The sequence below is a fragment of the Gopherus flavomarginatus genome, chromosome 11, assembly GCF_025201925.1.
Source record: "Gopherus flavomarginatus isolate rGopFla2 chromosome 11, rGopFla2.mat.asm, whole genome shotgun sequence".
NCBI lineage: Eukaryota > Metazoa > Chordata > Testudines > Testudinidae > Gopherus > Gopherus flavomarginatus.
The window spans coordinates 28,966,907-28,986,850 of record NC_066627.1 but is presented as its reverse complement, the minus strand read 5'-3'; the positions used below and the strand labels follow the sequence as shown (position 1 = coordinate 28,986,850).

Here is a 19,944-nt window from a genome sequence, read left to right as displayed (position 1 = left end):
AAATGATTGTGCATGGAATCTGAAGTTGGGAGCATTTGATTCTAATCTTGTCTCTAATGCTTGCTGTATGTCCTCAGGCAGGTCAAGAATATCTAAATTTTCCCAAGTTTTCTCTGACTTTTAGGTGCTTCAGTTTTTTGGGGCTCATCTGGTGTTCCTAGCAGCCTGGTTTTTCAGAGGTGTTAAAGAAGAAAAGGAGCAGATAGACAGAGAGGAATTACTACAGGGTGGCAAGTGGCAAAGCAGGGCCGTAGCAACAAAGAACGTGGCCCCCTCCGAACATATGTCCGGGGCCCCTTACAATGCAGAAACTGGAATGCGGTATTTATTTTATACAATATACAGGGTTCATATTATGTATACATAGGCCTACAGTGTACATGTATTCCGTATTTACGCAAAGCAATTCTTTTGAGCCTTGTTCTCCGCAAATTGGTTAATCAATGCGTCATATCCAGAGATCTGGCAATCTTGTTTTCGATTGAGCTAACTGCAAGCGCAGAAAGCCTGTCATCTGTCATGGTTGAGTGCAGGATATTCTTGATCAGTTTCATTCTGCTGAAGCTCCTTTCAGCACCAGAGACAGTAACTGGTGTGGTCAGAAGAATTCTGATGCAAATGCAAAGATTCGGATATCTCTCCTGAAGGCTGTTCTTGTATATGTACATTAAAAAATTGTTTGCCTTGACAAGTCCTCTCTCTCTTTCTCGATGACATAAATAAAACGATTCAATTCCATTATGAGTTCGTTGGCATCAATGTCTCCCATTTTTCTTTCAAAATTTTTGCTGTGATTCTCCAGTTCATTTTCTCTGTGACACTGCTTCAGGCTGTTAGCGTTGTACAGAAATCCAAACAACTTATACCACTCCACGAGTTGGTCGAATCGCGACGAAACAGAAGATATGGCCCGATCAGTGAGAACAAGAAAGAACTGCGATTTGAATTTTTCTTCGGCAGAAAGATGACTCGAATCATCAGCACATTCATAATCAAACATTCTCTTCTTACGTCGCACCCTGGTTTCTGGAAACACCTGCTCAATACCCATATGCTCTGCTATTTCACGTGCATTTGTGACCACAGTTATATCCTGTATTTCGATAGTCTTCCAAAAACTTCATTGTAGCACCGACTTCTGCCTGCAGTACGTCAATTGACACATCTGGTGACTGAATTAATTTGCTGGTTTTATTGACGTGAAATAGTATATCGTACCACATGTACACAGTCAGAACAAAAGGCCACGTAGTAACATGGTCTAAAAGCGCACCGGCTTCTGTTGCTGTATTGCCATCTTTCTTTTCGAGCGCATATTCTCGCAAAGATGACAAAGCATTGCACAATTCTTCAAGGTGATAACGCAATTGCTTCACAGCATCAATTCTCGACTCCCAACGAGTGTCCGATAACCCTTTAACAGATATTGGCATATGTTCTTGAAGTATATCCCAACGTGAAGGTGAAGAAGAAAAGATAACGTATATTCTGTTAATCAGATCGAAAAAGTCAACGGCATATTTCGATGACTTTGCCGCGTCTGAGATCACAAGATTCCAAGTGTGAGCTCCACATAGTACATACAAGGCACGGTCATTTATTTCTAGCATGCGGGCTTGAACTCCTTTATTCTTTCCTCTCATATTTGCGCCGTTATCATAAGCTTGGCCTCTCATGTCAGCCATGTCTATTCCTAAGTTGTCTGCCTTTTCAAGAAACGCTTCCAATAAGCTCTCGCCAGTTGTATTATGAACATTAAGAAAACCAACAAACGCTTCACGAATATTGACACCATCTTCACCGTTGCATTCAACAAAGCGTAACACCACAGACATCTGTTTTTCATGTGACATGTCGGGAGTACAGTCCAAAATAACTGAATAATATTTTGCTATTTTAAGCTGCGCTATGTTGACCTCTTGAATGTTATTGGCAACAAGTTGAATCAGCTCGTTTTGGATCTGTGGACTGAGGTACTGAACATGTGTCTCTGCCTTCTTAATCCTCTGTAAAAGTTCGCTGAGGACAGTATCATACTTTGCAAGCAATTCAAACAGTCCCAAAAAGTTGCCATTCAAAGGATCGCCGAGCTTTTCATTATTTCCTCGAAATGCCAAGTTTCTTTCGGACAAGAAAATAACGACATCAACCTTGCGTTTGACAACATTTCTCCAGAAATCTCTTTCTTTCAGAAAAGCCTGCAATTCGAGTTGGTCAATAGATGTATGGTTTACTATGCCTGACCGAAGGTCAAACCATTTCACCATACAGTCTTGATGACCTTTGCCTGTTTCATGCTGCTGAAGTCTTTTTGACAGTGCTTTCCAAGCAGATGTTCCACGACGTAGCAGTACGTCGCCAGTGCCAAATAATTTACAACAAAAACAAAAAATGGCATCTTTCTGAACTGAGTACATTAACCATGGACGTCTTATTTTCTCGCCATTTGCCATGGTTTGATAGAAATGAGTACTTGTGAATCTCCGTCTTTCCTCATTAAATGGAAATTCGTAACTTTCATTCTGCTGCGGTGGGCCATGTGCAACAATGTCACACACTTGCCTGTCCGATATTATAGACGGCCAATCTCCTGGATCATCAGTCAGTGGTTCAGATTCAGATACTTCTTTCCCGGCAGCAGCTGGAATATCTGTCACAGTCTGTTTGGTAGAACAACTGGCTTCACCTTCGACCTCACTTGAAGCACTTCTGGATACTTCTGGATACGATTCGTCGCTGCTAGCTCTGTCCGTTTCATGTACCTGTACCTGTACGTTGGATTGCAGCGCAAAATACGTTGACAACTTTGGAATTTTCTCAAGTTCCTTCTCGGCATCTTTTGCTGCCTTTCGTTTACTAGCTCCGCTCTTATACATTCTCCTAGACATCACAAAGCACGCTTCTGCATTGGAAACGATAAAAAACTAAACAACTAAATTAATAACATTTATCCGCTGACCGCCATTATGAACGCAAATACACATTCTTTGAATGGGTCCAACTATAATTCGAAACTGACCGACAGACAACTGATGTAGCCAATAGCATTATGATGTATCATAATGACTTCACGGTTTTGTCAGTAAAACCGACATGGATTGTGCAATAGCGTCAATAAATGTCACTTACCTAGTTATACCTTACATTTTTTTTGCCACTTTTAGGGGCCCCCTTCCTTGCGGGGCCCCCTCCGGTCGGAGGGCGCTCGCTACGCCTCTGTGGCAAAGGCCTGCACAAGGTCTAGCAATAAGGAGGCTAAGACATGAAGAGCTGGAACTAGAAATAAGTATCTCTAAATGTAGAAGCATAAGTGCTGGAAGTTGGGATGCTGGGGGTGCTGCTACACCCTCCAATTTGAAGTGGTTTCCATTATATACAGGGTTTACAGTTTGGTTCAATGACTCTCAGCACTCTCACTATACAAATTGTTCCAGTGCCCTTCTGTAGAAGCCTTCACTAAAACTAACTTTGGTGGCAGGAGCAGCAAATGTATTCATTCGCTTTTCTTATGAAAATCGGCGATTGGCTACTAGTCGGCACAAAGCATGAACGCTCAGGTGAGATTCCTCCACACAGTGCTCAGTTAGTTTGCCCAAATCCTTCCTGCCCGTGCCGAGAGTAAAAATAGTCTCTTCCTGTGCGTGCTCACTTTTTCTACCTCTTCCCCTCTCCCCGCGCCGCTTTGAAAGGAGGTATGGTTGTATCACGTGGCTCTTCAGAAGTAAAGATGCTTCATTTACCGAAATCATTTGGAGTGATCTCAGTTTTTTAGGGCTCCATCTCAGGGGAAATGTGTGGAGTTCTCAGCTTGTTACTAATGGCTTTCAAACTCCTGCAGTTTCATATCCAGTTTAGTAAAGCTCTTGGCTGATTGGCAAGACTTCCACCTCCCATGTTTCAACATCCTCTTCACATTCTGGACAGGTTTCCAGGAACACGAGACTGCTTGGCTACAGTGTGGAATTGTCTACCTCCCCCTTTCCCAGTCTATCCTCTTGGAGAGGCCAGCAGCACTTATTAACTTAAAAATAGGAATTGTACCAAATGCCTTGGTAAATAGTAACTAAATGAATAGAGATCACAGACTGGTAGTAAGAGGGAGGGGACTAGTCCAAAGACAGTTCAGGATGAGACCACACTGAACCTAAACCCCATCAGTGTGTTAGGTAGTGCTGTGCTAAGACAGGCATCATCTTTGAGTGAGAAATTCTGTTGAGGGCCTGGCCATTTGTCATTTTAAAATTCTGTATTCCCTTCTTCATAATTGCTTTTAGATCCCAGTGGCCTCACTACATTTGGGTCTAGGTAATTGTTTTGCCTGCCTGTATCTCCCATGATAGTTTCAGCTGGGTATAAGATTTTTTCATTCTCCTCCTCAAATCACACTCTCAGTTGTGTTGCTGTATCCTGGTGACTAGTTACCAGCTTTCACCGCAGAAATAGCTGTTGTTGTTAAATGTAAAGTGTTAAATGTGTTTTCTAGGGAAGGTATTATCTAATGGCTGGAGCAGGAACTAGGTGTCAGTTCTAAAGTTCTGCGGTGGACTGTGTGTGTTTCTGGATAAGCCACTTAAACCTCTCTGTGCCTCTGTTTATTCCTCTTTAAAATGAGGATAAAGCCTCCCTCACAATGTGGGGACTGAGGCTTCATTGTTTGTAAGGAGTCCAGCAACCAGTCATCGAATATGCTATGGAAGTGCCAAGAATAATGGAATACAATCACAATTACTGTCCGAGAGATTTGAAATTCTAAACCATAGTTGCCTGCTGTAAATCACCTAGTTTTAGTGTCCTATTTTTAAAGTGCACACATATTTTAATATATATGAAATGTTCATTCCTGAAGTAGTTATTGACCCATGGTTAATTGTTACAGATTTTGCCATGAGATGTCTCACCGACCATTAGTATATTCACTGCTCTTACATTAGCAGAAGAGGAGATGCTTTGTTTATTGTTCTTCAATTCATAACAAATTCTAGAGGGCATTTCCCGTTTATTTCTCTCTCTCTTTCTTTCTAAAACTATTTTGTGTTCCTTATGACTGTTTTTGTTTTTTTAAAAAGTAGTAGTCTTTCTGTGCTTTGAAATTGAGAGAGGACAGAATTTGTGGGTAAAATATTTTAAATTATGCTCTAATATTAAGTTACAGATGAAAATTATATGCTTTTCACTAATTTGCTCTCCTGCATTCATACATGTGCACTCTTGTAGCATTGATTGAGGGATGATTGATTAAAACTTTAAAATACCATACAATTTTGAGAAATACCCACTCAAAAGTGTGTGTGTGTTTGTATATATAGTATACTTCCCACCTAATGCATCTCAATCATTCACTCATTCATCCCTCAATCTTTGTGTAAAATATAGCTGTATACTCTCACACTCACTTTTTAAAGTGGTCAAAGCTATGTTGTAAACATAAATAGGCAACACCAAGTGAAAATTATTCTTACACATGCATCTTTACCTCAAGCTAAGTGTGTAGAAAAAATAATAAATAAACTTCATTAGGACTTTATATTACCTCTGTCGCTGTGGTATTCATCTCATAAATTGTACTTATATGACCACTTCTCCCTTCAACCAAAAATTAACCTCTGCTGCTGCCTCTATGAGTGTTCCAGATCCATGGGCCCTTTCAAATAGCCACCATTTAAAAAGAGAAAAAAAATTGCCAGAGGAATGTTTCCTATATTCACTCCAAACTTGCACTGGCCTAAGGTACAGAAATATACAGTTCTATACCCATGACATGTTTAAAGTGTGATAACATGTGAATCATTAGGGCTAGAAATGTGGGAAAGGGAGATTCCTAACTGTCCAGTGGGGATACGCAGCAGTTCATTTATTATATAGTATCTATTATAATTTTTTTATAGCATGTATCCATAGCATTAGGTGCTAGTACTGGCTTTGGAAGGTCCTGTTATATTGGACATTAAAATCATGATATTAATGTGTATTTGAAAAAAAAAGTATGAAATTCTAAAACATCACTTTCAATATTTTTCCTCTTTCTCTGAGAAATTTCCCAGGAGTGTGGGATTTAAGATATTAAAGTAGACTGGTTTTACAGATGGAGGAACACAAAAAAATAGCCTCACCCAGTCAATATGTATTTCTAAAATAGCTGTTCTATAAACATGTGGTGCATGAAGAATGTATGATGGTCTAGTGAGATGTTACTCTGATAACTCACTCAAGGCTTTGGCGATAGGACACAGTAGACTAGACCAAGTGTTTGATTGACTCCCAAAAAGAGAGAACAATAGCACTGGTAAGGTGCGGTGGTGTTCCCAAACTCATTCTCATAAACCTCCACACTGTACCCTCATGTTCTCATTCTCTGTGCAGGGAGGATGTGCAGTGGTTAGGGCATTAGCTTAGGAAGTGAGAGAACTGGGTTTAGTTACAGCCCAACCTCAGATCTCTTGGGCAGGACATTTAGTCTCTCTGTGCCTCAGTTCCCTGTCTGCAGAACAGCGATATTAGCACTTTTTACTACCTCATGGGGGTGTTGTGAGGACAAATTCATTAAAGATAGCCAGGCGCTCAGCTACTATAGCAAGTTGGGCCATAAGTACTATAGATAATGCACACTGAGAGATCCATGGGTGCCTGCCTCCTTTAAAGCCTTTTCATTTCTTTTACTTGTTGCACAGATCCAGTCCATGGACCACAGAGTGTGGAAGTTGTTGACATTCGCTCCCGGCAGCTGACCTTGCAATGGGAGCCCTTTGGTTACGCAGTGACCCGTTGCCACAGCTACAACCTAACAGTCCAGTACCAGTATGTGTTTAACCAGCAGAAGTATGAGGCAGAGGAACTCATCCAGACATCCTCACATTATACCTTACGAGGCCTTCGGCCCTTCATGACCATCCGGTTGAGGCTAGCACTTTCTAATCCAGAGGGCAAAATGGAAAGCGAGGAGCTGGTGGTACAGACTGAAGAGGATGGTAAGATTTTTTTTTTTCATGGTTCAAAGTTCTGAGTAACTGTTTGGGGGAAAAATGACTTAGTAAAAATGGCATTGTGGGCTTGGAGGTGATGTCTCGTCTCATCAACTCCATATTAGATTTCCTTGGGATGCAAGTAAAACAGGGATAATATATATTTACCTACTTTTCGTGGCGTAGATAATGTCTGTAAAGCACTGTGAAGCTGCAGGTAATATTCATGTCTGCCAGTCAACAGCAAAGGGCCCAGTTCTGGGAAGTGTTGTGTGCTAAATTCCCAGTGCCCCCCCTCTACACGCCCATCCCCCTGAGACAAACTTCTGATTTTATTTATTGTAGGGGTTAATCTAATAGCTCAAATAGTAGAAATGTGTGATGCAGTGCCAAAGACTCAGCGTTCAAACCCTGCTGATACCTGCGCTTGTTACGAGTTTACATAACAGAATTTTACTGTCTTCCCTTAACCAAAAAAACAAAAACAAACAAACGAAAAACAACACCATAGGAAATTACATACCAAATGTGATGATGAACTTTATTTAGGTTGTAGAGTCAGGCACTCAAGTTAGGAAATTTGAGATTTATGGTTGCGTGTCCAACCTTAATTCTGCCACTTTGTGCATATGCCTTATAATGCAACCTTTAATTAGAGGATCACACGCTGTCTTTTCCACAGGGGTCTGCCCTCATTCAGTGCAGAGGTTGGCGGCGTAGGGGACCAGAATGAAGGTTCCATAGGCAACTACAATTCTGACACATGCAAACTTTTGAGTGCTGAACTTTCCAACCAAAATAGCATTTTAATATAGCTTTTTGTACATAATTTAATTTCCAGAATGCAGCTTTTTCCATAATTCAAGTCACATGGTATCCTAGCATATCATGTACACCTATTATGCTAAATTAATGAGGCCAGATTCTGCCACTCTTGTTCCATAAGAAGTGCTTTGAGGATGTACTATTATTTATTAATATTTGTATTATCATGTCACTTAAGTAGAGTGACCAGATGTCCCCATTTTATAGGGGCAGTCCCAATATTCGGGACTCTTCCTTATATAGGCACCTATTTCCCCCCACATCCTGATTTTTCACACTTGCTATTCAGTCACCCAGGGCATCCCAGGCCCCGAATGTGTGAGGCTTTGTACAAACACAGAATATAAAAGACAAGAAAACGATGACACTATTGGTCAGAATGGGAAGCAGTGGTCTCAGCACACCAGAAACCAATCATTGTCTAGTTTTTTTGTAGGCCTCAGACAAAGGAGAATTTGTCTGGTCAGTGGTGCAGCAAGACTAAGGCAGGCTCCCTGTCAGTTGTGGCTCTGAGCGGCTCCCAGAAGCAGCAGCATGTCCCCCCTTCTGCTCTTAGCCATAGGGGCACCCAGGGGGCACTGCGTGCTGCCTCCACCCCAAGTGCCAGCTCCGGCGCTACCATTGGCCAGGAATTGCAGCCACCTGGCTGCGCCTCCATGTAGAACCATCTTGGGGACATGATACTGCTTCTGCAAGCTGCTTGAGGTAAGCACCACCCAGAGCCTGCACCTCTCACCCCCTCCTATGCCCCAACCCCCTGCCACAGCCCTGATCCCCCTCCCACCATCCGAACCCCTCGATCCCAGTCTGGAGCACCCTCCTACACCCAAACCCCTCATCCTTCGCCTCATGCCACAGCTCAACCCCCAGCTAAAGCACTCACCCCCCCCCCCACACCCCAAGCCCCTTTTCTAGCCCAGAGCCCCTTCCTGCACCCTGAACCCCTCATTTCTGGCCTCAGCCTGGAACCCCCTCCCATACTTTGAACCTCTTGGCTCCACCCCTCAGCCCAGAGCCCCCTCCTGTACCTCAAACCCATCATCCCCGGCCCCACCCCAGAGCCCGCACCCTCAGCCGGAACCCTCACCCACATCCCAACTCACTGCTTCAGCCCGCAGCCCCCTCTCGCACCCTGAATTCCTCATTTCCAGCCTCACCCCGGAGCCCACACCCCTTCCCAACCCCCGAGCCAGCCTGGTGAAAATGAGTGAGCGGCGGGGGGGGTGGTGGAATGAGTGGGGACGGGGCCTCGGAGGAGGGGTGGGGCAAGGGTGTTTGGTTTTGTGCGAGTAGGAAGTTGGCAACCCTAAGCAGGAGTAAACTTTTCAATACTGAATGAATGAGGATAGGTTATGAAGGGCCTTGAAAGTGAAAACAAGCAGCTTATATTTGATACAATAGAAGAGAGAGACTCATAGAATTTAAGGCCAGAAAGGACCATCATGATCATCCATTCTGATCTTCTGCACATCACAGGCCATAGAACTTCACCCACCCACTGTCACTGAATTACTGAAGTCCTCAAATCATGATTTAAAGGCTTTAAATTACAGAGAATCCACCATAAGAGATGGTGCCAGTAAAGGGATTCAAAAAGAAAGATGACATGTCCAAGCGATAGGCTAGGAAAATGATCACTAAATTATTAAGCCTGTCACAGTTCAGGGTCTCGGCACCTGTACTTCCCCTCAGTGGTCAAACAAGGGCACCCACTGTCAGGCTTCTGGATCCCTGAGTTGTCGCCTCTCTTGTGTGGAGAGACATGTCTCTCTGCTTTATGACCAAGCTGAACAGTTCCCTGCCTTCACTGTGTTATTCCCAGCAAAAGATAGACTGCCTAAGTAGACCTGCTTACTTTCTCTTCATAGACTAACAGTGTAAATTCTCACAGGTAAGTTACTACACAGCTTTTTCTGTGCAACCACATTTACTCTTAGGTTAAAAGCGTCACAGAGAAAACAATAAAAGAACCTACCCGCATGCTAATAAGCTTATCAGAGATCACCCCCAAATCTACTGTGGTAATTAGTCTTTTCTGACCCTAGAGAGGGGTCTCTGTTGTGGTCACAAGCTCATAAGAGCCCGAGTTCAGAACTCATGAAAAGTTTAGTCCCTTCTTTGGGGGAGAGAGAGCTCAGTGGTTTGAGCATTGGCCTGCTAAACCCAAGGTTGTGAGTTCAGTCCTTTAGGGGGCCACTTAGGGATCTGGGGCAAAAATCAGTACTTGGTCCTGCTAGTGAAGGCAAGGGGCTGGACTCAATGACCTTTCAAGGTCCCTTCCAGTTCTCAAAGATTGGTATATCTCCAATTATTATTATTATTAGGGGAAGATGTTCTTTGATCTGGAGTTTCCAGGAGCAGGTGATCAGTAGGCTATGGGTTTTCCAGGCATCACTTCAAGAGGCCTCACAAGGACTTCCTAGGAAACCCACTTCACACATTGTCCCAAACAGTTCTTTAAAGTTCCTAGCATTTCCACAAGCTTTCCATTAATCAGTCTCCTTGAAAAATTATACGCAATTCTGCAGTGCCGCATGAACAATTGTATTTTTACTACAGTGGATCCCAAAGGTATTAAACAATTCAATAAGGTTTAACTTAATTCAGTAAGGTTTGTCCAGGTTATTGCAGGAAATTGCCCTCTGTCACAAAGCCATGTTAGCTGAGACTCAAACTAAGAGTCCTTATGAGCTGCAAGCATCCACTCTATCCAATGGAAGCATCATTATAGTATAAGCATTACAGCATATCACACAGGGAAGTCCACAAGATGGCGGACATTTCTGTTAATTCAGCTAAATGATCAGAGTTTTTGTCAGACAGGACTGGGAGAGCATTTGGTTAGTTATCTTTCACAGCATTATAGTTTTCCTTGAGTAGGTGGATTTTTAGTGGCTTTGTAATCATAATGAAAGATAAATCTTAGATTGTTACTTTGCTGGGGAAATCAGCCTTTCCTATCGATAAAGACGAACAGCCCTGGAGTAGCTCTATGTCAGGGTGCAATTTAGCTATCTGTGTAGATTAGAGTTTTACTGTTGTGTGGATAAAAGAGGAGGCTACATTAAATTCTCCACTGGATTTTATTATTCCTTGATGTTGTAACCAGAATGTTAGAATATTGGTGCTATTTAACTTATTCCTCTCCTCTTTTTCCTTGTAGGATTCTGTATAGGGTACATTTCCCTGCACAGACTTGTTAACTCACCATATTTGATGGCACAGTGGTAAATGCACAAGACCTACACTAAAGGAAAATACAAACATCCTGTACTTCAGACTGGTAACCTTAGGGAGATAATATAGTGAGCCCCTAAAAATGAGGGTCTGGTGCCTCTGCCATTGTTTTCTGCAGTGTCTGTGCTAGCCACTTCATGTAGCATCCTAAGATATTGTGCATTCCATCTCTGTTGCTCCTGAACAGAAGTTATGAGCTGTGGTGATGGTCAGTAGGTCTGGGAGATCAGTGGATGGTCAGTGGATCTTTGAAAAGGTATTGGGAGAAGACGAGATGTCGGTGGGGGAGGAGGAGCCCCAGGGCCGGATGGTGGCGTCTGTGAGCCGCGAGGGCGTGGCCGAGCTGGGCTGGTGGACCTCAGGCGGGGACATGAGTCTGGACAAGGTGGGGCCGCAGTGTCACCGGCTGCGGCTCCATGGGGTGCTGCCATCTGACAGGGGGAAGTACCACTGCGCCGTCACCTCCTGGGTCCAGTACTCCGACCACAGCTGGTACAATGCCAGGGCCGTGAAGTCCAACTCTGTCGCCCTGTATCCCTGTGCCTGGACCATGGGCACCCTGTTCATCTCCCTCATCGTGGGCATCGCCAGCGCCCTCTTCACAGGCATCTCCATCCTCGCCACCATAACCTGCTGCTTTATGAGGCAGCTCTGCAAGAGGTGAAGTGCATGGGAGACCAGCCCCAGGACACTACAGGTGCCTGCTCCATCTCACTCTTCTGCCAGCCTTCACTCAAGCCACTGGGCTCCCTTTTTTCCCACCACTTGTGACTTTGACCTCTCACTAGTATGGCCATTTAAACGAGCCAAACTGTGATCAAACCAAACTGGAGATGTCCTAGCCTTTCATGTGATACTGCCAAGAGAGAGTGTGGTGTGAGAAACCTGGTGACCAGATACTACAGTTGTCCGTCTCCCACCAGTTCATTGGACAAGCTGTACAGCTTCTCAATCTGAGCAGCTTAATAGGAAGTTATATCTCACATTTGGATGTGGTTATTGCTACTTAGGTGTGTAATGTAGAAACTAATGTGCCTGCATACCTAGTTGAGTGTCCAGGTGTGGGATTTGGATATATGACTGAAGTGGCTATGGCTGACAATTGGCCTTCCTTTATTTACCCTCTTTATGACATCTTGTACTTAAATCATGACCCCACTAGTCAATAGGCTGCAACCTTGCAATGTGAGCCAATGGGAATCTCTCTCTTACTCTTGAATCCGGCAAATCTTAATCTTCCTTCTGGGGAATCCTCACCACAGCAGAAAGGAGTGGCTCCTGAATGTGTTCTTCATTGCCTGGCTGTCATCGGTAGCTGCATCGCTTGTGCACCAAACTGAAGACAGTTTAATTTTTCTGAAGCCAGAGCTGATCCTCAAATACTGACTGTAGCGAAAAACAAAACAAAATGAGAACACTTCCTGTTGCTGGTACATAAACAAAGATGTCCATCAATTAAAGAAGAGAAAGATATAGCTGTGCAATATCAGTCCTTCATACTGGGCATTTTCTTCCATCATAGCTTCACTCAGTGATTGGAAAGTGCCTGGTTTAATTATATGTCAATGTCCAAAAGACAGGAAGATTGTAGTAGTTAGCATTCTGCCTGTAAATACATTTTAAGATTAAATTATGAAGTGAATAACTTTATTCCTAGAACTCAACCAGAAAGTGAACACAGAGCAAAAGGGGAAGAAAAGGAACCCATTAAACAGTGCCGGCTCCAAGCACCAGATGAGAAAGCACGTGCCTGGAGCAGCACATTGTAAGGGCCAGCATTCCTGCCAATCCTGGGGCAGCCAGCCCAGCCCTGCAGGGACACTGACCCTGGTGGTGAGGGAATGGGGGGCAGGAACTAGCGATCCCCGCTGCTCCTCTTGCCGCCGGGCTCCCCGGGACGTGCCACTCCCTGCCGCCTGCACCAGCCTCCGCCTCCTGTGCCGCTCTGAGCCCAGCCTAGCCGAGTTGCCTTTAAAGGAGTGACTGAGCCACCACCTCCTGCAGCCTCTGGACACCAGAAGGAAGGAGGGTTCTGCGGTGGCCCAGCGGGCCGCGGAGGGAGGGTTTTGCAGTGGCCCAGCGGGCAGCGGTGTCAGGGATGGTTCTGCAGCAGCCCGGCGGGCACCGGAGGGAGGGAGGAAAGATTCAGCGGTGGGCAGCAGAGGGGTGGGCCCCACTGATCCTGGCGCCGTTTGCGCTGTGCTGAGCCCTGCTGCAATGCTTGCCCCGCACGGAGGTGGCAGACCCCAGCCAGCCCTGCCTGTGTCGGCCCCCTCATAGCCTGCCTGGCTGGGAGAGGCACCCCAAGGCCGGAGGGGGGAGCCCCTCTCACCCGGCTGCGAGTGGGCTGCAGTGCCTGGCTGCCCACGGTTGGAGGGAGTGGGCGGGTGCTGCCTTTCATCCCCCTGCGAGCCGCATGACCGCCCTCCACGAATTCCCTGCGGCTGCCGTTTTTGTTTTTGTTTTTTTTTTGTTTTTTGCCTGAGGCGGCAAAAAGGCTAGAGCCGGCCCTGCCATTAAAGAATTGTTTGTGATGATGATGGAAGATTACCTCAGACAGGAAACAGGAGATAAGATAGGGAATAAAATTATCCGAAAGGCTGGGAAGAAGAGAAGAATATTTGGCTTAGCTCATTTATTTACATCTTAAAGGAGGTCTTCATGGCTCAATCCCTAGTTATTTTATGTTGGTTTTGCTGGTACACAAAACAGAACTTTTATGCTATTTTAAACTCAGTGTCATACCAAAACAAATAAAGCATGAATCCTGTTTTATATATATATATATATATATATATATATATAATCTGATGCTTTAAACACAAAGCCATTACACTTTTGAGACAAATGACTCCTACAGAGTATTTAAGCAAATCTTACAGAAACAAATGTTTACTGGTGCTGTCATCGAAGGTTTAAGACAATGTGCTGTTGAAGTAAAGCTTGAAAGGTTAGATCTGTATGTGTTGACCCAGCAACAACAGTAGCGGTGCTTATTGTTGTGCCTCCTGAATTATGGGTCAACTAGTCCAGTAAATAGAGTACCAAACTGGGTTTTGTTCTCAGCTTCATCACTGATTTTCTATGTGACTTAAAGTCATTCAGCTTCCAATTCTGCAATGGATCCATGTGAGCAGTATTGAGATCTAAGCATGTTTATGCCTCAGTTATCGCTTCTGTGAAGTGGGGATAATATTGTTTAATCACTTCTGTAGAGAGGGTTTGGTGAAAGTACTTTGTAAGAGCTAAATATTACTACAGTGGAACCTCAGAGTTAGAAACACCAGTTACAAACTGACCAGTCAATCACAAACCTCATTTGGAAACAGAAGTACTACACCAGGGGTGGGCAAACTATGGCACTCAGGCCAGATCCGGCCCCTCAAGGCTTTGGATCCAGACTGTGGGATTGCCCCCTGTGGCATCGTGGGCCCCGCGCCGCTCTCAGAAGCGGCCGACACCACATCCCTGCGGCCCCTGGGCAGGGGGAGCAGAGGGCTCCGTGCATTGCCCTTGCCTCCAGGCACCAACCCCCGCAGTTCCCATTGGCTTGGAACAGGGAACCACAGCCAATGGGAGCTTCGGGGGAGGTACCTGGAGGCGCGGCAAGGGCAGCACATGTGGAGCCCTCCGCCACTCCCTCAGGGGCTGCAGTGCTTCCTAGAGTGGCACAGGGCCGGGGACAAGGCAGACATGCAGGGAGCCTGCCCTGGCCCCAGTGTGCGCTGCTGCCACCCCGGAGCCGCTTTAGGTAAGTGGCGCCAGGCTGAAGCCCAAACCCCTCCTGCCCCCTGCCCCCCAACTCCCTGCCCTAAGCCCCCTGCCTGCACCTTGCACTCCAACTCTCTGCCTTGAGCCCCCTCGTACAGCTCACACCCCAAGCCCCTACCCTGAGCCCCCTGCCACACCCCGCACCCCTGTGTATCCCAACCCCCTGCCCTGAGTCCCCTTCCGCAGTCTGCACCCCTACTGCACACCTCTCTTGAGCCCCCTCGTGTACTCCACGCCCCTCCGGCACCCCAACCCCCTTCTGAGCCCCCTCATACACCTCACACCCCTCCTGTACCCCTCCACTCTGCACCTCAACCCTCTCCTGAGCCCCCTCATACACCTTGTACCCCTCCTCTACCCCAATCCCTTGCCCTGAGACCCTTCCTGCACACCGCACCCCCTCCCACACCCCGCACTTCCTACTGCACACCAACCCCCTGCCCTGGCCCTCCATACAATTTCCCCACCCAGATGTGGCCCTTGGTCCGAAAAGTTTGCGCACTCCTGTACTACACAGTCAGGAAGCAGCAGAGACAAACAAAACAAAACAAACAAAAACCACAGTACAGTACTGTGTTAAACATAAACTAGTACAAAAATAAAGGGAAAGCAGCATTTTTATTCCACATAGTAAAGTTTCAAAGCTGTATTAAATCAGTGTTCAGTGGTAAACTTTTGAAAGAACAACCATAACATTTTGTTGAGAGTTATGAATATTTCAGAGTTACGAACAACCTTTGAGGTATTTGTAACTCTGAGGTTATATGTATTATTATGGTGTGACACAAGTTGCTATATTTGAGGCTATGTTAAATCATGCACACTTGTTCAATTTATTTTTGTTTAAGAAATGTATTTGTATTGTCTAAATATGTAAAAGGAATGAGGTAAGTTGGAAAATAAAAAATACACATTTAATAACAAAATGAAATATCTATAGATACCTGGATATGTGATAAATGGTACAGTAATAAATGCATAATTTCTTGACAATAGAAGTAGGCAATTTCTTGCATGATCATATTGGGGATGGGAAAACCTGGAGTGTGTGCAGATATACAAACGAAGCACTAGCTGGTAATGCGTTAAGTTGCTTTTTGTATCTTCTATAACCTCTGATTCTATGATAAATACTCTCAGTAAGTTGCCTCTGTCATGCCAGTGGAGCTAGGTATGGTGGATCACTGAAACATTGGAAGATAGCAGCGACTTTACATGAGTGTGTGTTCAGTGTTAATATTCAGTACATGAATTTTCATATTTGGACCCCAAGGTCAAGAATAGACCAATAGTAATGGGTACTAAAACCTTTTTAAATGTTCCTGTTTGACCCAGAGTGTATGTTTTCTCTGCTCTAGAGCACCAGCCATTGCTGGAAGACTTCAGTCTCTTTGAGGAGTCACATGAAACTGTTGTGGAGAGTTACTGACTTTCCACTCTTTTCCTTTATAGTTCCTGGACCTGTTCCCCTAGAATCTATCCAAGGAGGACCCTTTGAAGAAAAGATCTATGTTCAGTGGAAGCCTCCAAATGAGACCAATGGTATCATTACACTCTATGAGGTAAGGAGAACAGATTGCTGTGAAAGAGTATCTACCAGAGGACCTATTCCATGTGTGCGCAAGTGTATTGGTCAGCATAGCCATGATGTTTCAGAGATTTCAGTAGGTGTTTATAGGAGACCTAAATAAAATAGGTGAGAATCTTCATGGTACCTTGCTGCTGCCACTGAAATGTGCGATCTAGTAAATAGCTCCACTTTAAATCACATCCAAATGTGACCCTTGACTATCTCCATTGCCCCACATCCAGATCATCGCAGATTCTGCCATTTATCCTCCACAGCATTTCCAAGATCTCCTTTCCTTCTTTTCTGCCCCTAGAGCAATAATGCTTTCAGGCTTTCATAATCTCCCATCTGGAATACTGCAGCCTCTCCCTTTCTCTGCCATATAGTTTCCTTCCGGTTTTCACAAGATGAAGCCAATAAGCACCTTCCTTATAAAGTAGTCTTACCCTGACAGCCCCCTCATGGAATTTGGTTTAATCCATATGTCTAATAAAAATGTGTTATACAAAGCTTTAGCTATGTCTTCATAATACAATCTTCACTCTGATAGCTTCACTTGTGTGGCATACCTATTCTTTGTCTTCAGGGGGTAAACCATGTTGGGAGAGAGGATATACGTCTTTTGTTTGTGCTGTGCCTAGCCTAATGGGTGGGAACCTATCAAAGGATGTATGCTATTAATCTGAAATCTGGTGTCTCATCTGTAAAGTGATGGGACATCCTATGACAGGAATAACAATATTCTGCAATATCTTGGACAAACCTTACTGAAATCTTACTGAATTGGTTTAGAACTTATTGAAATGAGTTTCATGCCTTTGGAGTACATTTTATTAAAAATTCAATTGTTTATTATGATGAGATTGTATGCAACTACTCTAGGAGGAGCAGGTATGCTAATGTACTTCCTCCAGTTATCAGCCCTTTGAAGCCACCTCTGGAGGATTTTGCATATACTAGTTCAATCTGGATTCTCCAGGGACCAACAGACAAAGAGAGGATTTTTTGATAAATAGCCTGGTTTTCAACATGCTCAGGGCCTTTTGTTCTGATCCAGCAAATTATCAGCAGGTCCATGGAGGACCCCAATCCTTAAGGAAGGGTTGGGAGGACTGATGCTGACCTTGTGGAGATTGGGTAGGAGGTGGGGATCACTCTCTGATAAGATTATTGGCATACTTGTAGGTTCCTTTTACTGTTTTAAATATATTTTTTCCTGTAGTTTGTTTACCTTAAGAATAAAATATTCTTCCTGAGAGAGAACTATGTGCTAACTTATAACTGAGGAAAGTTATGCTATTATTAGAGTTTTGCTGGGAATAACATGCTGAAGGCAGGGAACTGCTCAACCTGGAAATATCTCAGTCAAAAGGGAGAGAGAGAATGATTTTCCACCCAGAGAGATAATGATGAGGCGGAGGGCAGGGAGGGAAATCCTGAGAGTGGGTGCCTCTGGTGACATGAAGGGGAAATATAGATGCAGTTTACCTGGAGCGTGACATATATTTTCCGGAAGTTCTGTGAAAGATGCACTTAGAGTATGGATTTTAAAAGTTAGGCACGCAGATGGAGTAAATGTGCAAATGATCAGAATTGCCCATTTGTACATGCAATTGCTCAGTTTATACATTCATTCATATTAATCACATATGCAAATTAAGGGACAGATTCCTGAATCTTGTTGAGCTTCATTAACCATCTTTCCATTCTACCAGTCCTGGAACCAGCCAGAGACTGTTGCAGCCTTTAGCATTATTGAGAGCCGCCTATAAACTGCTCTGTGTTATAAAGGCCAGACTGAACCCTTAGGGACTATATTGCACTGTAGCTATACCACTTCCCATCCAGGAATGCCCTGTTAGGACAGTTCTCACTGCCTCAGAGAGCAGGATCTGATCTTCTGTGATATGAGGTTGTGCATCTAACCTGTCTGAAAGAAGGCAACTGTGTAACAGACGCTGAACTGACAATCTCGTGACTTAAAGTGCTAACCTGTGAGCAGACACTGCACTGGATGAATGTAGTAATTGTTACCTTTTGGAGCCCGCAAGGCAGAGTTTCTCAAACAGGGGTTGCCGCTTGTGTAGGAAAAGCTCCTGGCGGGCTGGGCCAGGCCAATTTGTTTACCTGCCCCGTCAGCAGGTTCGGCCAATCACGGCTCCCACTGGCTGTGGATCGCTGCTCCGGGCCAATGGGAGCTGCTGGAAGTGGCGCGGGCCGAGGGGCTTACTGGCCCATTTCCAGCAGCTCCCATTGGCCCGGAGCAGCAAACCGCGGCCAGTGGGAGCCACAATTGGCCAAACCTGCAGACAGGGCAGGCAAACCGACCGGCCCGGGCTGCCAGGGGCTTTCCCTACACAAGCAGCGACCCCTGTTTGAGAAACCCTGCCGTAAGGAAAGAAACAGGAACAATTTACAAAATAGTATTAGTAAGGCACTTTAGTAAAAAGGAGGAGTTAATAGCATTCGACTTGTTAAGGTACAATCCAGAGCTGACTTTCACGCCTTGTGATATCCCCTGTTGCAATCCCACTTGCTTTTGGGAAACCAGAAACGTGAGGTGGGATCCCAGCTTTCACTTAAAAAAAGAGAGTAAAGCCTCTTTCCTTGCGAAGATAGTTTTGAAGGCCTAAACGGATGTAACACAGTTGTTAGGGTTGCAAAGAACAGTGGTGCTCTCCATTTCTGCTGCAGGATGTTGAGTGAGCTAAAGAATGAGCACATAGTTTATATAAATAAATCTGTTATGTTGGGGTATATCACAAAGAATTATCCTGCTTATTACTCTAAAATCTTGCTGGCTCTCTTCAGAGTGAGGTGATATAGAGGGACGGGAATCATTTACAGTTTGGTTTCTTTTTTCGCAGTGGAAGAGCGCACAAAATTATTTTGGGGGCAAGCATGCAGATGGTAAACTGTTACACAGCCCAACAGAGTCTATGCAGATTTCCTTCCCATAATATTCCCACTTCCCCTCAGTTCTGACCAGCAGACCACCTGCTCTCTCATCCTAAGGCGGCAGTGCCAGTGATGTCAAACAGGGTTTGTTTTTAGAGTGAACAAACAAAGACTAGTTTGAGATCACCAAACTCTTATACATTGCAGCCAAGTAAGTTCTGTAGTCTGCTGTCCAGAGGTTAAATGTGATTTCATAAACTATTACGTCATCTTGCCTCATGTCTATTAAAAATGTAGATTGAGTTGATACAGTAAAAAGACTGCATATGAAAGATGTTCCTCTTGATAAATGTGTGCCATTTCAGCCAGGTCTGTAACTATAGCAATGCTACCAGATGCCTCTCTAATAAAAACAGATTTCAGACAGCTGGGTGTTACGGTGAGGTTAATGCACTAAGCCTTTCACATCTGGAAATATGATTTTTAGAAGTGACCTAGGTCAAAAAAGAAATTGAGTTTGGTGGCTTCAGCCTAATCTCTGGTGGGGGGGTTGTGTATATTGCCAAACTCCTTCACAATTCTCTGTGACTAACAATCTCCATTCAGACTAAAATAAGCGATAGGGTTGTAGATGGCAATTGAGACACATTGGCAAAACTGTGGGGGCTGGGCAAGATTTCACCT

The 19,944-nt window shown here is 44.5% G+C and overlaps 2 protein-coding genes across 6 annotated transcripts in view; one reads left to right on the top strand and one right to left on the bottom strand.

Moving 5' to 3' along the window:
• Positions 1-19,944, bottom strand: part of LOC127030720 (uncharacterized) — a 549,169-nt gene that overhangs the window by 257,135 nt on the left and 272,090 nt on the right. The window lies entirely within an intron of this gene.
• PTPRT (protein tyrosine phosphatase receptor type T) overlaps positions 1-19,944 on the top strand; it is a 778,873-nt gene that overhangs the window by 501,793 nt on the left and 257,136 nt on the right. For all 5 annotated transcript variants that reach the window (XM_050917254.1, XM_050917256.1, XM_050917255.1 and 2 more), the window contains exons 8-9: positions 6,669-6,965; positions 16,245-16,354. In XM_050917254.1, coding sequence (XP_050773211.1) covers positions 6,669-6,965; positions 16,245-16,354 — 407 coding nt within the window. The remainder of the gene's footprint in view (positions 1-6,668; positions 6,966-16,244; positions 16,355-19,944) is intronic.